The following is a 24,646-nucleotide window of genomic DNA, read 5'->3' on the forward strand; positions in this document are numbered from 1 at the left end:
CGAGGAATGGCAACTTTTAGAGCACCAGAATCTTGAAGTTATTTATTTTGCAGCATAAATACAATATAGAATATCATCACTATTTGCAGATGAGATATGAGGACTGGGTTCCTCTACCTAAACGTATGTACGATCTGGCTCAGAAAGAAGCCTAATGAATTCCCCGTTTCTGCTGAGTTAAAACATCTCAGATGGAGGAATGATAGACATCCAATAGTCGCCTTTTATACTGTTGAACTAAGGGCAAGAAAGATCCCCAGACATACTGTATAGTAATGACTTATTAGTGAGTGCAAATGTATGGACAGTAGTCCTGGACACGTCTTTGGAGAATGTAAAGAAGTGTAATATGGAAGCTGCAGTGCTGATTCAGGAAGTTACTCTTCAGGGGATAATGTTGGAGATAAAATGTTATTTTAAGAAAATTATTTTTCTTCTTTTAGTTTTCAATTATGACATCACACAAGGAAAGTCTCTGTTGGAAAATAAAATTAATTGAATGGTCAACGTGTCTTGGAAATTCAAGCCAAAGGCAGCTTGTATTAAAAGTTAAATAGCAATCATTCTTGTTTCTTTCTAACTGGCATCAACTCTGAGAGAAATTAGTTTACAACTTTATCCACATTTATTAATACAGACAAAGGGTAATTGAATCAGGTTTTGCAGTATTTGTGTGTCACTATTGTGACCAAAATGGTGTATGGTTCTTCAGATAATTTCACTCTTCCTAAAGTGAAAAGGAAGCCCATCAAATATATTGCCTCAGGGATGTGGCAGCTCAGTAAGTAGAATGAATCAGCTTATCTTTGTCTTTCTTATTTCCTACTAAGAATAACGAAATGTTGGAGCTACAGCGAATACGAATGAAAGATGAGATTCGAGAATACAAGTTTCGCGAAACGCGACTACTGCAGGACTACACTGAGTTAGAAGAGGAGAACATCACTCTACAAAAGCTTGTCTCAACCCTTAAGCAAAATCAGGTATGTGGTACTGGTACGGATCCATTAGATTCTGTCAACAACTTGTACAATAAAAAATAAAACGTGTTTGCAATTGTTAGACTTAAAACAGCTGCATTTCAGTTCCTCTTGTGAACTTTTCTGATTTTCTTTTGCATGTGTTGGTCAAGTATTAGCTATGGTACATCTGTAATTAAATTTACTTTTGCCTGCTTATTACTACTTATGCAGAGTCAGCAGGTTAAAGGTGCAGAACACTTACAAAGACACTGTATGGACCCCAGTGGTATAGATACTGTGAGCTATTGAACTAGAAGTACTATTTTATAAAGGAGTTCAATTTGTTATTCCTTAAAGTATTATGCAAAACATTTTTTCTGCTCATTCAACATGATAAGGGTTTAATAAACAAGAATAATCCACACATAAATTTATATAAAATTCTTGAAGTTTTTACAAGAAGATTTATCCACTTTGAGGTGCAGAAAACTATGTAGCTTCAATATTGAGTCTGACGTCTAGACATAACGCTTCAGGTTACAGATAGAAAAATATTGCTGATCTCCCTCAGTCTTTTTATATTCATTTAGTATATATGCTTCTAGTTTATTCTTTTAATATGTGATTTGTGGTTCAATAGATGCCAGATTTCTGAGCAAAATGAAGCAGAGTCCATCTCTTCATCCAAAGCATACTTAACTGTAACAAAACTGGAGGAATATCTGAAAAGGGCTTTAATGATGTTGGTTGCTTGTCAGATCAAGTATCCAATGGCAGTATGCGCAAACTTCATAAGTTAGTTGGGGGAACTTATTAAATTAAGGTAACCGACATTTCAATTTTCATCTCTGGGTGGCTATTAAATATTCAGTGGACAAAGTAAATTTGCTTGCTAGAAATTTTAAGGCGGGTTTTAGAAACAGTCCTAAGGATATCCTGGTGTTTATTTTTTGATGCAACAATATTCTCAGAGCAGTTCAACGCAAATACACCATGACAAATACTGAGCTTTATGCAGCAGTAAAGTGGGGAGGGGAGGGGGGGACTCAAGAAACAGAAGAAACTAGATTGATCAGATGCCTTATGCAAGGTTTTGATATGCAACAGTTATGGTCAGAAAAGCAATGCTACTTAATGCTGAGCAATGGCAAATATTCCTAAATAGGCTCGTGAATGATGCCTACTACAATATCAACTTAACCCTTACCCTGCTGATTGAACAGAAATGTTTGCACAAATGACATGATAAATGACAACGATATAACATACTGATATTCTCAAGCATTAAAGTGTCATTATCTGTTTCAGCTAGGAATTTAGATACTTTTGATGCTTATAGGACAAAATGTTGGCCACATGTAGAAACCACAAATTTTAAATCGACTTTAATACCCTGTCATTTTAAGGGACAATTAAGGTACCTTGTATCACCCAGAATTTGACCCCAACATTGGCAGAGGAAGAGGGAGCAAACCTTTGCTTTCTATATGTCCTTCCATCAATTACTGGGCTCCACTGCCAGAAGGTGGTAAAGAGGTCTTGAACAGCATCCTGCTATCAGTTTGGGCTTCTCATTCATTGTGGCACTCACACAGAATACCCATGACTTGCATGAGTAGTGAACTGTAGGAATGAAGGATCTACACTGGGACATATAGGAAATACAGTTTCAACGTGAAAGCAAAGGGGCTAAGTGTGATGGTATAAGGAGAAAGAAAAAGTGCAACTTCTTAAACTTATTAATCAAAGTCTTAAGATGATTTTTTTTCTGATATTATTAATGTTGCTTGACAATTAAAAAAAAAAGCAGTTGCTCCCGAATATCTCAGCTCTAACTTTCTCTGGAATAAATTGAGGTTATCTAGTGAATAAATTTTGCAAATTTATGTCTCAAGGATTTCTGAGATTTTAATAGGGTAACTCATTCAATTTATGGAGAGGCAGGACCTCTGAATTTTACCTCATTTAACAGACTATGGAAGGAGCGGTCTGATTAATTCCATAATAACAATGGTTGCTGTTAGCTTCATAATGCACCATCTAGTGATATACCTTTCCCAAGAGTTGCCTTTATACCGAAAGTCAACCTATTGCTGCCCATATCTAGAATTTAAAGCCCTATATTTCTGGATATAAATTGAATTGTAGCTTATGTGAAATTGGTTAAGATCAAAAGTCAGGATGAACTGATTGAAGAAGTCCCCTTTCTGTAATTTATCCATTTGAAACTGACAGTGAATACGTGGGTAGTGAATAGACAGACAATATGATTTGTCCTACATATGATTGATCTAAAGATGTTTTCTATTAAAATTAATGGATGTGGGCTTTATGGATTTTTAATTTTGCAGTCCCTCGTTCCAACTTTTTGTAATTTGGTGAAAATTAATTGAGGTGCTGAAATAATCCTTACTTCAATAGGTAATGTGTTGCTCTCCATGTTCTTCATAGCTGTCAAAAGGATTGTGAAGTCCTTGTTTCAATGCATGGCTTCATGCCTCCAACTTTGTCACCCATGTTAGTAACTCAATATGCCAGTTTTTCAATAATCCTCCCACTCCTGCACACAATCCTCCCTTCTTGAGAACTCCACCCTCCCAGAAGCAGTCACACTATACAACTTGAGCAATCTCTCTTCCCAGAGGTCACCCTGTTTAGTAAGCCTTGCTTTCAGTCAGATGGTAATCATTCTCAAGGATAGAAAACAGTGATCTCAGTTGGGATGGGATTGGGGGAAGGTGTGATTGGTGGCTACTGAGTGGTCTATTATAATGCTCAGATAGGCTGTTATATGCTTACTGAGTTTCTCCTCAAAGCTGTTCTCATATAGCCAGTGGTGGATTTTCCAAAGCCTGATGCATATGATCATCAATGTAAACGTGCAGTCTCAGAAGGTTATAGCCTCACTGGCAAACTTAATATGACATCCTACTCTAGAGATTGTGTTAACTACCTTCCCCTCTTTCGCATTCGTAAAACATGTGGCAGTAAAATTCCAATAATACACTCTCTGGCCATTTGTAAATCCCATTGGCTCAGTATCTGTCTCACCAAATTCTATTTCTCGATGATTTCCTTTCTACTGACTGGAGCTCTGGTTCTCATGCACCCCTACATAGTTCACTGCAAAATTTATTCCAACTTTTATTCTCTTTATTATGATATCTCCCCCTTTCCATTTCAGTCCTGAAGAAGGCGTTGGACCGAAATGTCAATGGTTTATTCATTTCCATAGATGCTGCCTGACCTATTGAGTTCCTCAAGCATTTTGTGTGTGTTGCTTTGGATTTCCAGCATCTGTGGATGTTCTTGTGTTAAAATTAATTCTAATACTGCTAACATCTTTAAAAAAAAAACAAATTAAAAGTCTATGGGATATTAATAGAAATAGCATCTGGTTGTCCAGAAAATTTGCTTGTCCAGCACCACTGAATTCCTGAACTGCTGGATTATTGGAATTTTACTGTTGGAGTAGACTTTTAGACATACTTTCTTTCCCCTTTCACACATAAATAAATACAATTGCATGGTAAAATGCCCATCTGATATCTATAATTAAAAAAAAGGTGATCTTTGAATCTTTTAACCTCTCACTTTGTTTAGTGCACAGTGTGATGGTGGAATAGGCTGTAAATCAGAAATATAAAGTCATAGTACACACTAACAATTTTTTAAATTTTACTAAAATATACTAAATTATACTAAAATATGGGAGAATGAGGAAAAGATAAAGCTTAAACACCCCCAGAGGATTAGCAGGCAGCCTTTGTCACTGCCCAGTTTTCATTTCCATTCATGTCAATTAGGTAAAGCAAATTCCCACTTCACTATTGTTCACATTGCATCTTTGCACACTATAGAGTCAGAATGTCAATGCATTTCTCCCATTTGATTTACAGCATGTTAAATGCTTGTCACTGACTTCCAGGCAGTGACAAGCAGTAGCTGTATGTTCCAAGTGGCAGGAATAAAATGCTGAGTCAACGAAGATGATTTTGCCCTGATTCTATCACTCAGCGATGAAATGAGTTCTGACTCAAATTGGGGGCCAAGAATAGCGAAGAAAAATGTTGTCGATATTTTTTTTGATTGTCATTCATGGAGAGCATTAGAGAAAAGTGCATAAGTGAAGGAAGAAAACTCAAATGGGAGCAGGAACCAGAAAATACAAGGAAAGGAGTTTTGTTTTTTGTGATTTTTTTTTTACCAGGAGATTTGACATTATAGTGTATATCTATTACGTTGTTCACTGTCAACCATGAATTCTAGTGAACTTAAAATATCACCAAAGTGAATGGTGATAGGAATTGAAGGAAGGCTTTAGAGCAGTGGACATTTTATTGAACCAATACCATTTGCAAGTACATATGCAAGACTTACCTGTTTTGTACCTAAGAATATGCAGTTACTCAATTTACATTAAATTAATTCCACAGATTTTTAATGAGCTGCTCTAAAAATAATGGATAAAATAGAGAAGTCATTATATTCCCATGTTACATCTAACTTGCTTTCTCAGAATATTGATTTAATTCTAGGGCATGGATCAGACTTTGATCTAATCTCTTGCAACTTTATTCATTTCATGTGGATGATTAATTAACATTTTGTATATTTAAGCAGACATATTAATCATTCATTTTAAACAATTGCTTTAATTAATGTTTAGTCCTGGGCAGAGTCTAAGACCTTGATGACCCTGGCTAAATTGTTTCCCAACAGTTAACTGAGCAAAGGAGAAGTGTTTAGCCAAAAAAATTAATCTTTTATATATTGTGAACTGTAAACACTGATCATAAATTGCATGCGAAGAGAGAATACCATTTCTGTGAGATGTGCTGTCACCTCTTTAAATGTGTTTATGGTCTTGTTTCCATTTTTTGTATTGTGTATGAAATGTGCATCTTCTCTTTTGTAAATTCCTAATTACATTTCTTCTGATGCAGGTCATTGCACTCTATCTCTCCATGGGAAAAAGTGTGAGTGATATCACGAGAGCAGAAGGCTGTTGTTAGATTATGCACTGTGCTTCTCTTATGCTGCTATGGGAGGGGCTTGTCCTTCACTTCAGGCTGATTACTTGTAGGACTTAGTTTGATGAAAGGACATGTGTAGATCCAGAAGTGGAACATTCACCAAAAAGATCACTAGCTGAAGTGACTTCTCCAAATTATTGAAATTTGGCGTGCAATATTTTTTAAACATGCAATGGAAGGTTACATGTTTATTCATAAAATTCAAAATTCTATTAACCTTTTTGAAGGATTTCCTACATTTACTCAGGAAACTGGGGGAAGTTTAATGAGTGATACTGTAACAGATACTATTTCAAAGCTACCTGCAAAACATTTCTCTCGAATTACCTAAACATTGACTTCAGTGGAAATGAAAACCAGGTAATCATTCTTCCCCCCACCTTCAATTAAAATGATCCCGAGCTTCTCTAAAGAGGCTTATTTCATTCCCTCTTACAGTAGCTGTGCCTTCAGTCTTTCACCTGTTAAAAGAGTGGACAGTTTATTTGTTCCCAGGTAGTTGCAACAATAATTACATTAGAATAGCATTGATTAACTGACCCACTGTTTTCCCCATGCTGCCTTTGTTAAGTGTTACTGCTTATCCTGAAAATTTTGTGCACAAAATAATCTCACCACTCTGCTGTATAGTTCAATAAAGTATCTGTTTGTCTCTTAGAAGGAACTGCTTAACATTTGGTCTGATACAATAATGCAAGTGATTTGCACCATCACTATTGTTCCCAGTAACAACATGGTGAGAGCAAGTAATTAACTTCAATTTTAAAAAGGTTGTACATATGTAAATGAACTATACAATTCACTTCTAATACTGTAATTTTAAAATACTGAAATATTTTTGCCTTTTTTTTTTAAACGCTTGGGTAATGAAGAGTGAAGTAAGTGCAAGGTCCAAAATGTGTCCTGTACTTTCTGCTGAGATCCTGACAATTTTCCAAACATCTCTGTCTAGTTGGGAATGTTCCAATGGAGTAGAAAACTGTTCAGATCACTGTGCTATTTAACAAGAGCAAAAGATGGAAAGCAGGAAATCAGTAATCCCAATAATTATGGAAGCAAAATGAAGACATAACATTTTTCAAACATCATTGAACAGGGATGAATTCGTAAAGCTTAGGTCATGCTCAAAAAATTTGATTTAATTTTTCAAGAGCGGATTAAAGAGGTCAATAGGAAACTGCCTTGTAGTGCCATTTAAACAGATTACCATAAACTATATGATGAAACCCACAAAACAGGCTGTTAGCAAAATTTGAAGATGGGTAGGAAATTGGTAGCAGGATATGATTAATAACTGATGGAAACAGATAGTTAGTGGTGATCTGTAAGTATCTTTATTGAGCCTTAGTTATGCATCTGATTCATAAGCAATATGGACACTTAACCAAAGTTGGCAATGACATAGAGGGGAACAATGTAAGATGTGGAGATGTGATCAAATTGAAGATATTAGCCATTTGAGAAAAACACAAAGGATGGAAAGCAAATATGAAGTCATTCACTTTTGACCAAAAATGATGGAGTATTTTGTGAAGGATGAAAAGCTGGCAGACAAGGAATTCCATATGCTAAAGATGTGCAGCTTAGTTGGCAATGGTAAAATGCCCTAAGTGTATGGGTGATTAGTAGAATCTGGGGGAATCTCTGGACCCTAATACATTTGTGTGTAGGCCATGCATTAGCTGTTAAAAGTCATGGTTAAAACACAACAGGTGTGCCATCTGTAGTTCTGGGCACCACATGTTATCAAAGATACACAAACCTTAGAGGGAACCAAATTTAAATTTACTGCAGTTTTCAAGATATTGAGGAATTGCCTACCCAGTGGGTAGATAAATAAAAATTCTTTCTGCTTACTTGTGAGTCTCAGATTGGTATCTGGGTTTGAATTAGAGCCAGGTCTTCTACTAAAATTTGAAAGAACTTGGCATGCAAAGAATGAGAAAAGTTTGGAACTCCCTTCCTCAACCTGAAATTAATTCTAGATTAGTTGGCATTATTATTTGTGTTCAATAGACATAGGGCAAATTTATGGGCTGGGATATCAGATCAGCGACAATCTTTTTGTGAATGGGGTTGAGAGACTAAATCTTGTATTCCCAAGCGCAGGCATCACTGATAAGCTTGTAAATATAGCAATTGTAGGTCTGAAATGCCTGATTATAGTTGAGCTGAGATCTAGGAATCAGAAAACAGGAAACATTTAATGCAATTCTTGTCATAAAAGAATACTTCTTGAGTGCCCACTTCAATCTCAATAATCCATATATCACTCTAAAAGCAATCAAATCCAGATGGCAAGATTTGCTTTTCTCTGCCCCTTTATTCCAACTTCACCATTCATTACTTGCTAAAAAATACAAAACATTTTAATATTCATTATTTGCAAATATTTATAAAATTCTTATTAATATGGATGTAAAATTCAGTTGTTCTGGTGATTGTTCAGAATGTCACATCACTAACACGGCTTTGCTAATTTACATACACTGCTGGATTCTAAAGTCTTGCTTCCCTTTGCATTGAGCTGACAGTTTGTGACTTCACCTTCTGCCAATATTCCTAATTCCTTGGATGAGTGCCCCTCCTTCCTTTTCCCTCTCAGCATTCTTCCTTCTCTTTTGCCCCCTTTGGTGGTGAGTAGGGAGGGAAATCTTTGTCAGAAAATGTATCACACTATTAAAAGTTTGCTCCTGTTACTACAGATTTTATAAAATGTGTTCCAGTGAGGAGTGCTCTGCTTCATTTGTGGAAAATGTCCTTGCAAAGAAAATCATTTTTAAAAAAATCAGATATTTGCTCTAAAGGTCATTGTATTGAGAGTCACTCCCATTTTTCTCACCCTTGGAGAAATAATGAACTTTCTCTTAAGAAGTGAAAGAGATTCGGGTCCACGTAAGCACAGAGCAGATGTTGGAAAAAGTTGATGTCCCCGAGGTAACCCTAAAAGTCAATTAGTCCGCTAATCATCTGCTTTAGCTGTCTCTGTGTGCTGCACCGTAAAGATAACCGATCTTTCTCCTTGGGGGTAAAAGAAAACTTCATGATTTTTGAATGTTATTCATGCAATCATTTCTCAAGTTATGTTTTATTTTAAAAGTAATGAGTTTTGTTTACTGGCTGGTGTTCATGTGCACAGAAGCAGCAGCTTATCAGATGTCTGGAAATGATCACTTATTGTGATCACAAAGCAGGCTTCATGATTTTGTGTTCTGCATGACTATTTTAGGTGAGTTAACTTTAAGACACGAGGTACTGCTGGTGAGATTGTAAGTACAGCACAACTGGAGGGTCAGTGTCCTTCAGGCAGAGGTTCAGCCGTGCACACAACGTGGTTCCCAGCTTGCAGTCCAGTGACGTGTGATGTACATGCCAATCGATTATTTTCATTAACTTCTCCAAAAATGTCAAAATAAGACAACAGAGGACATCAAGTTAACATTTAAAAAAATGTAGCCAGAAGATTAAACATTACACATACTATGGAAAATAAAACTTTGAGCAATTTTTCATCAAGAGCAAAATTAATGTATTAAGCTACTTCTGATTTTTTTTTTCTGCCTTTCTACTATAGTCCTAGTTCCTTATGTACCGAAGAGACATTGACAGTAGAATTTGCCTTCTTCTAAAATAGGAGTGGAATATAATGGAACATAAAGCAGATCTGTTAGCATCAATAAAAGAGAAATGGTCATTTCTGTCTCAAATTGAACCATGAAGAATTGTTGTCTGGTCATAAAAAAAGTTCTACTTAGGTCAGGTTTTCTAGCATAGCCATGTTATTAAAATCAGGGGTATGAAAAGATCAGTTACTCTTAAAATAACCAAAGTATATGTTTTAAAGAATTTGTATTCACAACGTCAGAGGAACACAGACACACAGTAACTCACAAAATGCTGGAGGAACTTAACCCCTCAGACAGCATCCATGGAGGCAAATGAATAATTGTTAGTTGAAATGAATAGCTGAGACCATTCATCAGGACTGAAAAGGAAGGGGGCAAAAGCCAGAATAAAAAGATGGGAGGGGGAGGAGGAGGAGCACAAGCAGGCAGGTGACAGGTGAGGGGGAAGGTGAGGTTATTAAAGGAACACAGATTTTCATTGGTGCACCTTTATCTAGCTGTACAGCAAATTCACTAATGTTTCAATGTAACATAACAATTTGGAAGGATAGTTGAATATTACTCAGTAAATTGAATGTTGGTGGTATAGTAATTTGAGGGAACAGTTTAAAAAATATTAGCAAGTTAAATTTGTTAGATGTTTTTTAAAGTTAGTAAAGAAAGCACAGGGAGAAATAGAGAGAGAGATTCCATCTTTTTACTGACCATTTATTTGGAGGAGAAGGAACAATTTCATTAAGTGATATCAAGGTTTGGAAACAAGACTTAAAAATTAATTGTAGCAAATCTACAAAACCATACACTCATTGCAACTGAGAAAAAGTATTAAGCTAATTGGGTGTAAATCAACACTCGGGTCTCTCTTTCATTTGCGCCAGAATATTTGATAATCCATTCCCCTTCCAAACTTATGTTGTCTTCTACACAGCTGTCCTCTGAAAATGTAAAACCTAGTGGCAGCATTGTCAATATAAAATAATGCTCTGAGCCTAACACCTTTACTACTTTCTATAACTGTTATGACCACTCAGCAAACATATCAGGTATAGTTGGGATATGCTCTGTTAATTTACTCATACACTAACAATGGAGTTGCTGCAAATGAGGCTTTCTGAAAATCAGTGCTTACTGGGAGTATCATGTTCTTGCACAATATATTGCTGAGACAAAAATCAGTATAGGAAGCTTCCAGCAATTTCATTGGTTCCACCACTGGTTCCTATGCCATTAACAAAGTATTAAACTGCATGGACATCTAGCACAGAAGGACTAAAGCTCCAGGAACCAACATCAGCACCTGTCTGTGGTGTACCAGACCAGTTTAACGTGATCATCTAGCTGATGAGCTCACCAGTATTTTGACAGTTGGGTACATTGCTAACATCCCTGTTAAACTGATGATCTTGGTTTGGGAGCCAGCTTCGCCTCTGCCTGCCTGGTGACACTCCAGCTATTAGGCTTCAGGCCTTGTGTGTTGTGGAAGCCTAAGTAGTTTCACCAACATCAATACTTCAGTGCCTCCTAAGTATTTAAAGTATAAGTTGCTCCTTAAGATCTATGTGGATTAATGAATAGATCATATGACAATTGCAAAAGGCTAAATGTTTGTCTTCTGTCCAATCAGGTAGAATATGAAGGGCTCAAACACGAGATTAAACGTCTGGAAGAGGAGACCGTGTTGCTCAATAGTCAGCTGGAAGATGCCATACGGTTAAAGGAAATTGCCGAACATCAGTTGGAGGAAGCGCTAGAGACATTAAAAAATGAACGTGAGCAGAAGAATAATCTACGCAAGGAACTCTCGCAGTATATCAACATGAGCGACAGCATGTACAACAACCACATAAACATTGCTGTTGATGGACTAAAATTCTCTGAGGATGGTAATGAGCCTAATAACGATGATAAAGTAAACGGACACATCCATGGCTCATTGGTAAAACTCAATGGCGATTACCGAACATCTACGACCAGAAAAACTGACAACCCAGCTCTGGTCTCTGATCTGTTCAGTGAGCTCAACATTTCAGAAATGCAAAAACTAAAGCAGCAACTTATACAGGTATTCACCGCTGTTCTGCCCGTTCTCATTCACTTTATCCTCCAACTATTCTTTCTCGAGTTCTCTGCTTATTTTCCCCCATCTTCTTTTCTAATCATTTTCCCCTTCACACTTTTATCTTCTTTTCTACTATGCTAATTTCATCTCTCCTTCTCATCCTTTCAGAAGTCTCATACTAATCTTCTGTAACCTGCCACAACTTTCTCAGCAGCTCCTGTTGCAGTCAACAGCTCTTGTTCCATAAGGAGCCTCAGACAAATCCTCTGCAAAGGAACTCCCTGTGCTGCCGAAATACCCTTCCGTTGATTTGACAAATAAAAGCATTTGTTGATGTACTTGAGCTTTTGACCCAGTGACTGTTGAAATGAACAAAGACTTTATGTTGAATTTTCTGTTAAATTATCAAGAAACTCCAATCTAGTGATGCTATAAAACTGCAGAGTTCCATCCTGAGTACTGCCGTCCCTCTACATGATGGTACATTAGAACATTATTGAGGCATTAAAAGTGAGAGTTTGCATACAAAATCTGCTTCATAGTTAATCTGGGCTCACTGTTATCCATGGAATATAATCAAGAGGCTGGTAATTTTTGATTTGTACGGATTTGAGAAATTTCAATGTAACTTACAATCTGCAACTTAAGACCTGTAAGTGAGCAAAAAGTATAATTTTACAATCCACTTCCACTGCGATAGTCTAATAACTACCTGATATGCCACAGTTTGCACCTTCTGAGCAAAATCAATATAAATATCAGTATGTTGGTTTCTCATTTGTAGTTCAGACTCAAGTTAGTGGACAGCAACAAATATTCATAAGAAACCAAAGTTTCCAGGATGGTACTCAGCATTAATTCTCTGTAGCATGATTAAAATCATGAACAATGCGGAAGATACAGAGATGTTGTTTTCAAATTTCATATTGTGGAACCAAGAGGGCTTTTATATTCATTCTTGTCTGACTTTGCTGTTGATGTATTATCAGTCAAACCAATGATAAGACAGTTTGGTATACCCAAGGTTATGACAGTCCATGCCACAAACTCATGACTAAAAGTTTACCTTTCCCATTCTTCAGCAAAAGATAGCAGGAACATGTGAAGTTACACCACATATTCTCAATCTCCTCAGCAACTTACACTTCACTGGTTCTGATCACCTCATTTTCACCATAGATATCCTGCCCCTACTCACTTCTGTCCCACAAAAAGAAGGCCTTAAAGCTTTCCACTTCTTTCTCGACAACAGTCGCAATCACTTCCCCTCTATCACCACCCTGCTCCCACCTGGTGGAACTGGTCCTCACACTCAACAGTTTCTCTTCTAGCATCTCGCACTTTCTGCCAACTCAGGGTGTAGCATGTGCACCCATATGGGCCCCAGCTATGCCTAGCTTTTTGTAGGCTATGTGGAACGGTGCATGTTCCAAGCCTTTCCTTGGAAATGCTCCCCAACCCTTTCTGCACATTGACAACTCCATTGGTGCTGCTTCATGCAACCATGCTGAGCTCATCAATTTCATCAGTTCTGCATCCACCTTCCACCCTGCCCCTAAATTCCATTTCTGACACATCTCTCCCCTTTCTCGATCTCTCTCTCCATCTCTTGAGACAAACTGCCTAGCAATATCTTTATAAACCTACTGATTCTCACAGCTATCTTGACCATACCTCTTCCCACCCTGTGTCCTGTAAAATGCCACCTTTCATGCTGCCCTGACCCACATTTCCTCCATTTCCCAGATATCCACTCTTACCCTATCTTCCCATTGCCTTAACAGGGATAGAGTTCCTCTTGTCCTCACCTTCTACCTCATGAACCTTTGTATCCAGCACATCATTCTCCACAACTTCCACTTTCTTCAACGGGATCCTACCAGCAAGCACATCTTTACCTCAACCCCTCCCCTACTCTCCACTTCCCACAGAGTTCTCTCCCTCTGTGATTCCCTTCTCCATTCATCCCTCCCCACTAATCTCCCACCTGACACTTACTGGTGCAAGCAGAAATGGTGCTACACCTGCCCATTCACCTCCTCGCTCACCTCCATTCAGGGCCAGAAAGAGTCCTCCCAGGTGAGTTAACACTGCACCTGTGAATCTGTTGGGGTTGCCTACTGTATCCAGTGCTCCTGATGTGGCGCCCTCTACATTAGTGAGAACTGATGTAGATTGAGGGACCACTTTGTCGTGTACCTTCCCCCCATCCACAAATAGCAGGATTTCCTGGTGGCCAGTCGTCTTAGTTCCAACCCCCATTCCCATTCCAACATGTCAGCCCATGGCCTGTACTACTGCCACGATGAGGCCACTCTCAGGTTGGAGGAGCAACACCTCATATTCCACTTGGGTAACCTCCAACTTGATGGCATGAACATCCACTTCTCTAACTTCTGGTAATTTTTCCCTCTCCTCCTTTCCTCTACATCATTTTACCCCTCTGGCTTCCCTTTTTCCTCTTCTCTTTTCTTCACCTGCCTATCACTTCCATCTGGTGCCCCTCCTCCTTCCCTTTCTCCCATGGTCTACTCTCCTCTCCTATCAGACCCCTTCTTTTCCAACACTTTACCTTCTCCACCTATTAACTCCCTGATTCGTATGTCATCCCAGTCCCCACTCACCTGGCTTCACCTATCATCTTCAATCTTGTACTCCTTTCCTTCCACCTGCCTTCTAATTCTGCTTCTTCCTCCTTCCTTTCCAGATCTGATGAAGGGTATTGGCCTAACATATCTACCGTTTATTCATTTCCACAGATGCTGCCTGACCTGCTGAGCTCCTCCAGCACGTTGTGTGTGTTAGGGTGGAGATTCAGCTTTCCCAGCATCCCAGACAGTTCATTATATATAAAGACCCCTGTAACTACTAGTCCATTTAAATATAGTTGTAAAAGCTGGAAAGAGACAACTTGATAGTATATGTACTGCAAAGTGCTACTTTGGAATTTGGAGAACTCTCCTCAAAGGCAATTTGTTCTCAGTCATATTATCACCATACAAATTTATGATATTCATCCAGGAAGGATTCTACACAAGTTTCTCTAATACCCAGTTGCATGAACTATTTATAAGTGCGCACAAAAGATATCAATAAGATGTATTTATACTGGAGGAACTCAATAGGTCATGCACCTGCTGAGTTCTTCCAGCATTTTGTGTTTGTTGGTCTGGATTTCCTGCATCTGCAGGATCTCTTGTGCATATTGTTATTTCAGCAGATTTCATTGTCTTATCATAACTAAGACAACATTCATTAGATCCATTACACCTTCTAGAGAACGCGCTTCATGCCAGCACACCTCACGTAACTGGTGGACAAGTGCTTATGGTCTGAATGAGGATTTAAACAAAGTTGGCAGTGGGATGGGAACCGGGGTGATAGGGCTGAGGATGGGGCATTGGTGTACAAGTCTTTGCAGTGAGACTGAGGAATGACAAGCAGATGATAGGGCAAGATTCCAGTAAGTGGGATGAGGTGAAGTGAAACATGGGTGCAAAATTGAAAGGGTGAAGAATATTGGACTGAAGGTGTTACATTTGAATGCATGCAGTATACGGAATAAAATAGATGATCTTGCAGCACAGTTAAAGATTGGTAGGTATGATGTTGTAGTTATCGCTGAGATGTGGCTGAAAGAAGAACATATTTGGGAGCTTAACATCTAAGGATACACCTTGTAGTAAAAGGATAGACAGATAGGCAGAGGAGGTGGGTGGCTCTGTTGTTAATCAAATGAAATCAATTAGAAAGAAGTGTCATGGGATCAGAAGATGTCCTTGTGGGTAGAGTTAAGATACTGCAAGGGTAAAAAGACCCTGATGGGAGTTATATACAGTAGCCAGTATGTGGGACATACATTTCAACAGGAGGTAGAAAAGACATGTAAAAAGGGCAATGTTACAATAGTCATGTGGGATTTCAATATGTTGGTAGATTGGGAAAATCAGATTGGTGCTGGATCCCAAGAAAGGAATTTTGTAGAATGCCTACTGGATGGCCTTTTAGAGCAGTCTGTTGTCGAGCCCACTAGGGGAAAGGCAGTTCCGGATTGGGTGTTGTGTAGTGCAGCAGATTTGATTAGGGAGCTTAAGGTAAAGGAACACTTGGGAGTTAGTGATCATAATATGATAGAATTCACGTTGCAGTTTGAAAGGGAGAAGATAAAGTCCGATCTATCATTATTACAGTGGAGTAAAAGGGAATTACAGAGGCCTGAGAGAGGAGCTGGCCAAAGGTGATTGGAAAGGGACATTAGCAGGGATGACAGCAGAATAGCAATGGTTGAAGTTTCTGGGGTAAATCAGAATGCGCAAGATAGATACATCCTGAAGATGAAGAAGTATTCTAAAGAGATTACGAGGCAACCAGGGCTGTCAAGAAACCAAAGGCAGTATAAAAGCAAAAGAGAGGTTATATAACAGGAAAATTAGTGGGAAGTTAGAGGATTAGTAAGTTTTTGAAAACCAATAGAAGGCAACTAAGAAAAGCCATACGGAGAGGAAAGATGATCTATGAAGGTTGGGTAGCCAATAACATCAAAGAGGATACTGTACATTTTTTGAAGTAAATAAACAATAAAAGAGTGGATATTGGTCTACTGGAAAATGCTGGACAGATAGTCATGGGGGACAAAGAAATGCGGAGGAACTTAGTAAGTATTGTCCATCAGCCTTCACTGTGAAAAGCACTAGCAGTATGCCAGAAATATGAGAGTATCAGGGGGCAGATGTGAGTGCCACTGCTGTAACTAAGGAGAAGATTCTTGGAAAGCTAAAAGGTTTGAAAGTAGTTAATTCACCTGGACTAGTTGGACTACACCCCAGGGTTCAGAAAGAGGTAGCCGAAGAGATTGTGGGAATTTTAAGAATCACTAGATTCTGGAATGGTTCTGGAGGAATGGAAAACTGCAAATGTCACTCCACTCTTTAAGAAGGGAGGGAGGTAGAAGAAAGGAAATTATAGGCCAGTTTGTCTGACTCCAGTGGTTGAGAAGATGTTTGAGGCCATTACTAAGGATGAGGTTTGGGGGTACTTGGAGACACACGATAAAGCAGGTCAAAGTCATCACTGTTTTCTTAAGGGGAAATCTTACCTGACAGATCTGTTGGAATTCTTTGAGGAAATAACAAGCAGGATAGACAAAGGAGAGTCCTTGGAAGTTGCTTACTTAGATTTTCAGAAGGCCCTGGCAAGGTGTTGCACTTGAGGCTGCTAAACAAGTTAAGAGCCCATGGTGTTATTGAAAAATACCAGCATGGATAGAAGATTGGCTGACAGGCAGGAGACAAAAAGTGTGAATGAAGGGGGCCTATTCTGGTTGGTTGCCGGTGACAAGTGTTGTTCTGCAGTGATCAGTATTGGGTTTGCTCCTTTTCACATTATGTGTCAATGAGTTAGATGACAGAATTGATGGCTTTGTGGCCAGGTCTGCAGACGATACAAATTTAGGTGGAGGGGCAGGTAGTGTTGAGGAAGCAGGGAGTCTGCAGAAAGACTTAGATTGGCTGAACGGGCAAAGAAGTGGCAGATGGAATATAGTGTAGGGAAGTGTATGGTCATGCACTTTGGTAGAAGGAATAAAGATGTAGACTATTTTCTAAGTGGTGCAAAGTGACTTGGGAGCCCTCATGCAGGAACCCCTAAAGATTGACTTGCAAGTTGAGTTGGTGGTATGGAAAGCAAATACAATATGATCATTAATTTTGAGAAGACTAGAAGACAAGGGTGTAAAGCTGAGGCTTTTTAAGGCATTGCTCAGACTGCACTTGGAATACTGTGAGCAGTTTTGGACCTCTTATCTAAGAAAAGATGTGCTAGCATTGGAGAGGGTCAGGATGATGTTCTTGAAAATGATTCCAGGAATGAAGGGGTTACATATGAGGGGTGATTGATAAGTTCATGGCCTAAGGTATAAGGAGTCAATTTTAGAAAACCTAGCACATTTATTTTTCAACATAGTCCCCTCCTACATTTACACACTTAGTCCAGCGGTCGTGGAGCATACAGATCTTGGTCCTTCAGAAAGTGCCCACAGCAGGGTTGATTGATAGGTTCGTGGCCTAAGGTAGAAGGAGATGAGTTATTAACTTCAAACTTTCTGGTAGTATTCGGGTGAAATATGTTCAGGAAATGAAATTGAAAGAACTCCATTTCACTAACAACGAATAGCACTGTTATCGATGGTACCACATGAAAAAGATAGTTATATGAACAAAAGAAAGTGAGAATAGATACTTAATTATATATTTAATTTATATAGCATCTTTAACACCCTAAATGCTTCATAGCAGTATCATCAAGCAAACAAAAAGACAGTGGGCTGTATAAGGAGGTATTAGGCAAGATGATCAAAGGCTTGGTCGGGGTTACAATCATCTTAAAGAATTAAAGAGTACTAATGTGTTTGGTGAGGGAATTCCATAGTTCAGCACCATTACAGCTCAAGGCATAGCCAACCATTTCATATTTCCTAGGGAACGTGACAAAGTCTGTGTCTCCTGAATGAAGTTTATGACAGGTTCTGAAGATATGCTTCAACCATCGTCTTATTTACTTGGAGGAAGTTTCTGGTCATCCAGTACCAGATCTCTAACTATCCAATAACTTGGTGTCAATGAGATCAAAATGGATTTGCAATGCAGTAAATTCCAGTGCCAACAGCATGCATGCAGAAACTGAGCTTGCTTTTGCAGGTGATTTTTCCCAGAGGCAGCACATAGGAGAGAAAGAGGATGAGGCCAAAAGCTGACCTTTGGGAGTGAAGGGAAGCATCAAAGATAACGGGTAGGAATTGCTAGTTCCTTTGTGGGTAAGACCAAATAGATATTAGAACCACCCATTTGGTGGGTGGTGGAGAATCATTGGAGAAGAGTGCAGTCAACTGTGTCAAAGACCACAGACAAGTCAAGAAAGGCAAGCAGCAAAAGATCACCTTGGATACAATCCTTTGACTGATATTGAACAATTTTACTTCATTTCTGTGAGTTCACCAAGATAGATGGATTTAAATGAGGAAGGAAGGTTAGATATGTGGGAAGAGGGGGTTCACTCTTTCTTTGTGGAAAAAGATGCACAATGCAGATAAAGTTCAGAAATGAGTTAATTATGATGGTTTTTCCATACATTCTTCCTCATTTTCACCAAAACAGGCAGACAGTTGGCCTTACTTAAATGCTTAAATGCACTATAATCAAAAATCAACTTGTCTCATTACCCACTTTTCCTGCCAGCTATCCATTTTGGAAGTGTGTGCCATGTTATAACTTCTCCAAATGGCTTATTTTAATGCAGGTGGAGCGGGAAAAAGCCATACTCCTGGTCAATCTTCAGGAATCTCAGACACAACTGGAGCACACCAAGGGTGCACTGACCGAGCAGCATGAACGAGTCCACAGTCTGACGGAGCACGTGAACGCCATGAGGAGGCTCCAGGTCAACAAGGACCTAAAGACCGACCTGGAAAATGAGAAAGGACGTGAGTCTGGGGAAGAAACTCATGACTATGAAGTGGACATTAATGGGCTGGAAATTCTGGAGTGCAAGTACAAGGTTGCAATCACAGAGGTAATAGACCTCAAAGCAGAACTTAAAAGTTTGAAAGAGAAATACAACAAGTGTGTGGAGACATACACCGAAGAAAAGACCAAATACGAAAACCGTGTGCAAGAGCTGGACAAGCAAGTGAGCTGTCTGGAGAAAATGAACAAGGAATACGACGACAAGATCACACACTTTGAAACAGAGATTAAGTCATTGACGGTCATGGCAAATGAGGGACATAACACTCTCAACGCAGCGCAGGATGAACTGGTGACCTTCAGCGAGGAGCTAGCACAACTTTACCACCACGTCTGCTTGTGCAATAATGAGACCCCGAACAGGGTGATGTTGGACTACTACCGGCAAAGCAGGGTGACCCGCAGTGGGAGCCTGAAGGGACCAGACGATCCTCGGGCTATCTTGTCCCCACGGCTCGCCCGCAGAGGCCTAGCTTCGCCGGTTGACTCCAGAAACTCGCCAGAACATTCGCCGAAAGAGTCCGGGAAAGACAGTACACAGCAGAGCCCAACCAAGCCGGTCAGCACCATGGGCTCACCCGCAGTAACAGCACCTCCCTCCTCACCTGTCTCTGACCCAAGCGACATCAGGAAGGAGCCCATGAACATCTACAACCTGAACGCTATCATATGGGACCAGATAAAGCATCTGCAGAAGGCTGTGGACCGGTCCCTACAGCTGTCCCGGCAGCGGGCAGCCGCCCGGGAGCTGGCCCCGATGATTGACAAGGACAAGGAAGTTCTGATGGAGGAGATCCTGAAGCTGAAGTCGCTGCTGAGCACCAAACGCGAGCAGATAGCCACCTTACGGACAGTTCTGAAGGCAAACAAGCAGGTAACTGGGATTGACTGCGCTTGCTTGGTTGTGTCTGTATGTGTGGTTTTGTGACGTATCTGTGAATGACCATTGGAGAAGGTGCTGCAAACCTAACAGAGGATGACAGAACAATGCACGAATCGGTGAGTGTGACATCGGTGCCAAGAACCTCCCTTGGTCTGTTTGGGCAGTGCGGGTAGATGCCAACTGCACGAGTCGGGGAAATCTTGTGAAAGTAAAACGGTAACAATTAATTCATAGATTTCTCATCTCCAGTAACTGGTAGATGGATTAGAACATAGGACATACAGCAGAGAACCAGGTCCTTCAGCCCATCATATCTGTGACAAACATGCCAATTTCAACCAATCCCAACTGTCTGAACACGTTCAATATCCCTCCATCTCCTGCCTGTTCATGTACCTGCCTAAATGTCGTTTAAATATTATTAACATTACCTGCTTCCACCTCTTCTTCCAGCAGTGCATTCCAGGCAACTACTAACATCTGCGTGCGTGAAACAAAACTTGTCATATATCTTTAAACTTCCCCCCCCCCCCGCCTTAAAGCTATACCCTATAAAATTGAAAACTGGGATGAGGATTGATGGGGGAGGAGTAGTAAAAACTGCCACCGATGTGTTAGAGGGAATCTGGAAATCTCTGCCTGCCAGAGTGATAGAGGCAGAAGTCTTTATCACACTTTAGTCGTGCAAACTGTATTGCACGACTAAAGTGCTGAGAATTGTGAAAAGGGGCTGGAGAGCTCATTGTTAACGACTATAGATATGATGGTTGGAATGGCTTCTCTCATTTTCAGGTCTTATCATTCTGTAGTTTCTAAGCAGAAATTACCTGTCTAGGAACCATATTCATTGTTGTAATGTGATGTAATTATGTGTAGTAGGGAAATGGCTTGAAAGCTAAAGTTGAAAGCCAGAGGAACAGGGTGTGTCTCAGTGACCTATTCTAGGGTCCTATTTTTTAAAACTACATATAGCTAATTTTTTTAAAGCAGAATTACATAAATTCAGGTTTGATGGCAATGCTAGGGTTGGAAGCAGATTGTGAAAGTTAGTAAAGAAAGTTATACAAGGACATAGATGAAGTCAATAGAACTATTGCAGATATTGTTTGATGTAGCTACATGTAAAACAGGAAGTTTATTTGTAATTTTATTTCTACCAAGGCCAACATTTGCTATCCACTTCTAAATGCCTCATCCCATTAGTCCCTATGAAGGTCAGCTTATGGTGCTGTAGGGTCTGAAGTTCTAGTGTGATGAAGAATGCCTTCATTAAAGTCAAGAGGCTCTGTATGACTAAAGGGGAATTTTCAGGTGGTGGTGAACCCATACTTTTGTTGGCCTCCACCTTCCAGATTATGGGCTCAAGAAGTGGTGTCAAAAAATCCCTGGTAAGATGTCAGTTTATTTTGTACAATGTATGAATCTTAGATAGGTGCACAGTGGGGAAGCAGAGGGACAGAATGGTAAATGAAACTATGATAAAGTTTCCAACAGTTTAAAAGGAAATTATGAAGTGTTTTGCAAACAGAAAAAGATTGAAAGAAGTAGCTAATTGGCCACATCACCACGTGTAGCATTGTGGAGAGAAACTGTTTCTGAACTCCTGGATATATCTCCACCCATATTCCAGTGGCCTGGAATTTACTGAAAAATGCAAGAAATTCCATCAAGTCGCAACAGGTTGAGAGATTCGCTAACTGTTGCCTAATGTTAGACTCCTTGCGGTGTGCAGTGACGGAGAGTTAATTTGCCCGCACTTCCACCAGTAAACCAACTGAACAAATCCCTGTCATTTGAATCTCATTCATTTTAATGGAGAGAACAGATGTGCTGGACAAGAGTAAACACAAGGCAATTTATTTGTTACTTAATTGAGTTTGTTTAAAAGTGTTTGTTCTTAAATGATTAATTTTTACTTTAGAGAACATAGAAAGCCCATAAAGCCGATCCCAACATATCCTTATCTTAGAAATTACCTAGGGTTACCCATAGCCCTCTATTTTTCTGAGCTCCATGTACCTTTCCAGGAGTCTCTTAAAAGACCCTATCGTATCCGCCTCCATCATTGCCGCCAGCAGCCCATTCCACGCACTCACTGCTCTGCATAAAAACCTTACCCCTGACACTTCCTCTGTACCTACTTCCAAGCACCTTAAAACTCTGCCCTCTTGTGCTAGCCATTTCAGCCCTGGGAAAAAGCCTCTGACTATCCACATGATCAATGCCTCTCATTATCTTATACACCTCTATCAGGTCACCTCTCATCCTCCGTCACTCCAAGGAGAAAAGGCTGAGTTCACTCAACCTATTCTCATAAAGCATGCTCCCCAATCCAGGCAACATCCTTGTAAATCTCCTCTGCACCCTTTCTATGGTTTCCACATCCTTCCTGTAGTGAGATGGCCAGAATTGAGCATAGTACTCCCAAGTGGGGTCTGACCTGGGTCCTATATAGCTGCAACATTACCCCTTGGCTTCTAAACTTAATCCCACGATTGATGAAGGCCAATGCACAGTATGCTTTCTAAACCACAGAGTCGACCTGCATAACAACTTTGAGTGTCCTATGGACTCCGACCCCAAGATCCCTCTGATCCTCCACACTGCCAAGAGTCTTACCTTAATGCTATATTCTGCCATCATATTTGACCTACCAAAATGAACCACCTCATACTTATCTGGGTTGAACTCCATCTGCCACTACCCAGCCCAGTTCTGCATCCTATCAATGTCCCACTGTAACCTCTGACAGCCCTCCACACTATCCACAACACCCCCAACCTTTGTGTCATCAGCAAATTTACTAACCCATCCCTCCACTTCATCATCCAGGTCTTTTGTAAACATCACAAACAGAAGGGGTCCCAGAACAGATCCCTGATGTATGCCACTGGACCCATCTACAACCACTCTTTGCCTTCTGTGGGTAAGCCAGTTCTGGATCCACAAAGCAATGTCCCTTTGGATCCCATGCCTCCTTACTTTCTCAATAGGCCTTGCAGGGGTACCTTATCAAATGCCTTGCTAAAATCTATATGCACTACATCTACGGCTCTACCTTCATCAATCCTCAAAAAAATCAATCAGGCTCGTAAGGCACGACCCTCCCTTTCACAAAGCCATGCTGACTATTCCTAATCATATTATGCCTCTCCAAATGTTCATAAATCCTGCCTCTTCAGGATCTTCTCCATCAACTTTCCAACCTCTGAAGTAAGACTCACTGGTCTATACTTTTCTGGGCTATCTCTACTCCCTTTCTTGAATAATGGAACAACATCTGCAACCCTCCAATCCTCTGGAACCTCTCCTGTCCCCATTGATGATGCAAAGATTATTGCCAGAGGTTCAGCAATCTCCTCCCTCATCTCCCACAGTAGCCTGGGGTACATCTTGTCCGGTCCCGGTGACTTATCCAATTTGATGCTTTCCAAAAGCTCCAGCACATCCTCTTTCATAATATCTACATGCTCAAGCTTTTCAGTCCATTGTAAGTCATCCCTACAATCGCAAAGATCCTTTTCTGTAGTGAATACTGAAGCAATGTACTCATTAAGTACCTCTGTTACCTCCTCCAGTTCCATATGCATTCTTCCACTGTCACACTTGATTGGTCCTATTCTCTCACGTCTCATCCTCTTGCTCTTCACATATTTGTAGAATGCCTTGGGGTTTTCCTTAATCCTGTCTGCCAAGGCCTTCTCATGGCCCCTTCTGGCTCTCCTAATTTCTTTCTTAAGCTCCTTCCTGTTAGCCTTATAATATTCTAGATCTCTATCATTATCTAGTTTTTTGAACCTTTCATAAGCTCTTCAATTCTTCTTGACTAGATTTACAAGTCTTTGTACACCACGGTTCCTGTACCTTACCATCTTTTCCCTGTCTCATTGGAATGTACCTATGCAGAACTCCACGCAAATATCCCCTGAACATTTGCCACATTTCTGCCGTACATTTCTCTGTGAACATCTATTCCCAATTTATGCTTCCAAGTTCCTGCTTGATAGCTTCATATTCTCCTTACTCCAATTAAACGCTTTCCTAACTTGTCTGTTCCTATCCCTCTCCAATGCTATGGTAAAGAACAAACACAAGGAAATCTGCAGATGCTGGAAATTCAAACAACAACACACACAAAATGCTGGTGGAACACAGATAGTAAGACTATCTTTCCTTTCGGTTAGTCCTGACGAAGGGTCTTGCCCCGAAACGTCGACAGCGCTTCTCCCTATAGATGCTGCCTGGCCTGCTGTGTTCCACCAGCATTTTGTGTGTGTCTATGGTAAAGGAGATAGCATTGTGATCACTATCTCCAAGATGCTGTCCCACTGAGAGATCTGAAACCTGATCAGGTTCATTTCCCAATACCAGATAAAGTACAGCCTCTCTTCTTGTAGGTTTATCTACATATTGTGTCAAGAAACCTTCCTGAACACACCTAACAAACTCCACCCCATCTAAAACCCTCGCTCTAGGGACACGCCAATCAATATTTGGGAAATTAAAATCTCTCACCATGACAACCCTGTTGTTATTACAACTTTCCAGAATCTGTCTCCC

At 40.0% G+C, this 24,646-nt stretch overlaps 1 protein-coding gene across 3 annotated transcripts in view; it reads left to right on the plus strand.

Annotated features, from left to right (window-relative positions):
• bicd1a (bicaudal D homolog 1a) overlaps positions 1–24,646 on the plus strand; it is a 227,564-nt gene that overhangs the window by 151,223 nt on the left and 51,695 nt on the right. For all 3 annotated transcript variants that reach the window (XM_073059195.1, XM_073059197.1, XM_073059198.1), the window contains exons 3-5: positions 831–983; positions 11,249–11,686; positions 18,977–20,077. In XM_073059195.1, coding sequence (XP_072915296.1) covers positions 831–983; positions 11,249–11,686; positions 18,977–20,077 — 1,692 coding nt within the window. The remainder of the gene's footprint in view (positions 1–830; positions 984–11,248; positions 11,687–18,976; positions 20,078–24,646) is intronic.

This window comes from Hemitrygon akajei, chromosome 10, assembly GCF_048418815.1.
Source record: "Hemitrygon akajei chromosome 10, sHemAka1.3, whole genome shotgun sequence".
Lineage (NCBI taxonomy): Eukaryota > Metazoa > Chordata > Chondrichthyes > Myliobatiformes > Dasyatidae > Hemitrygon > Hemitrygon akajei.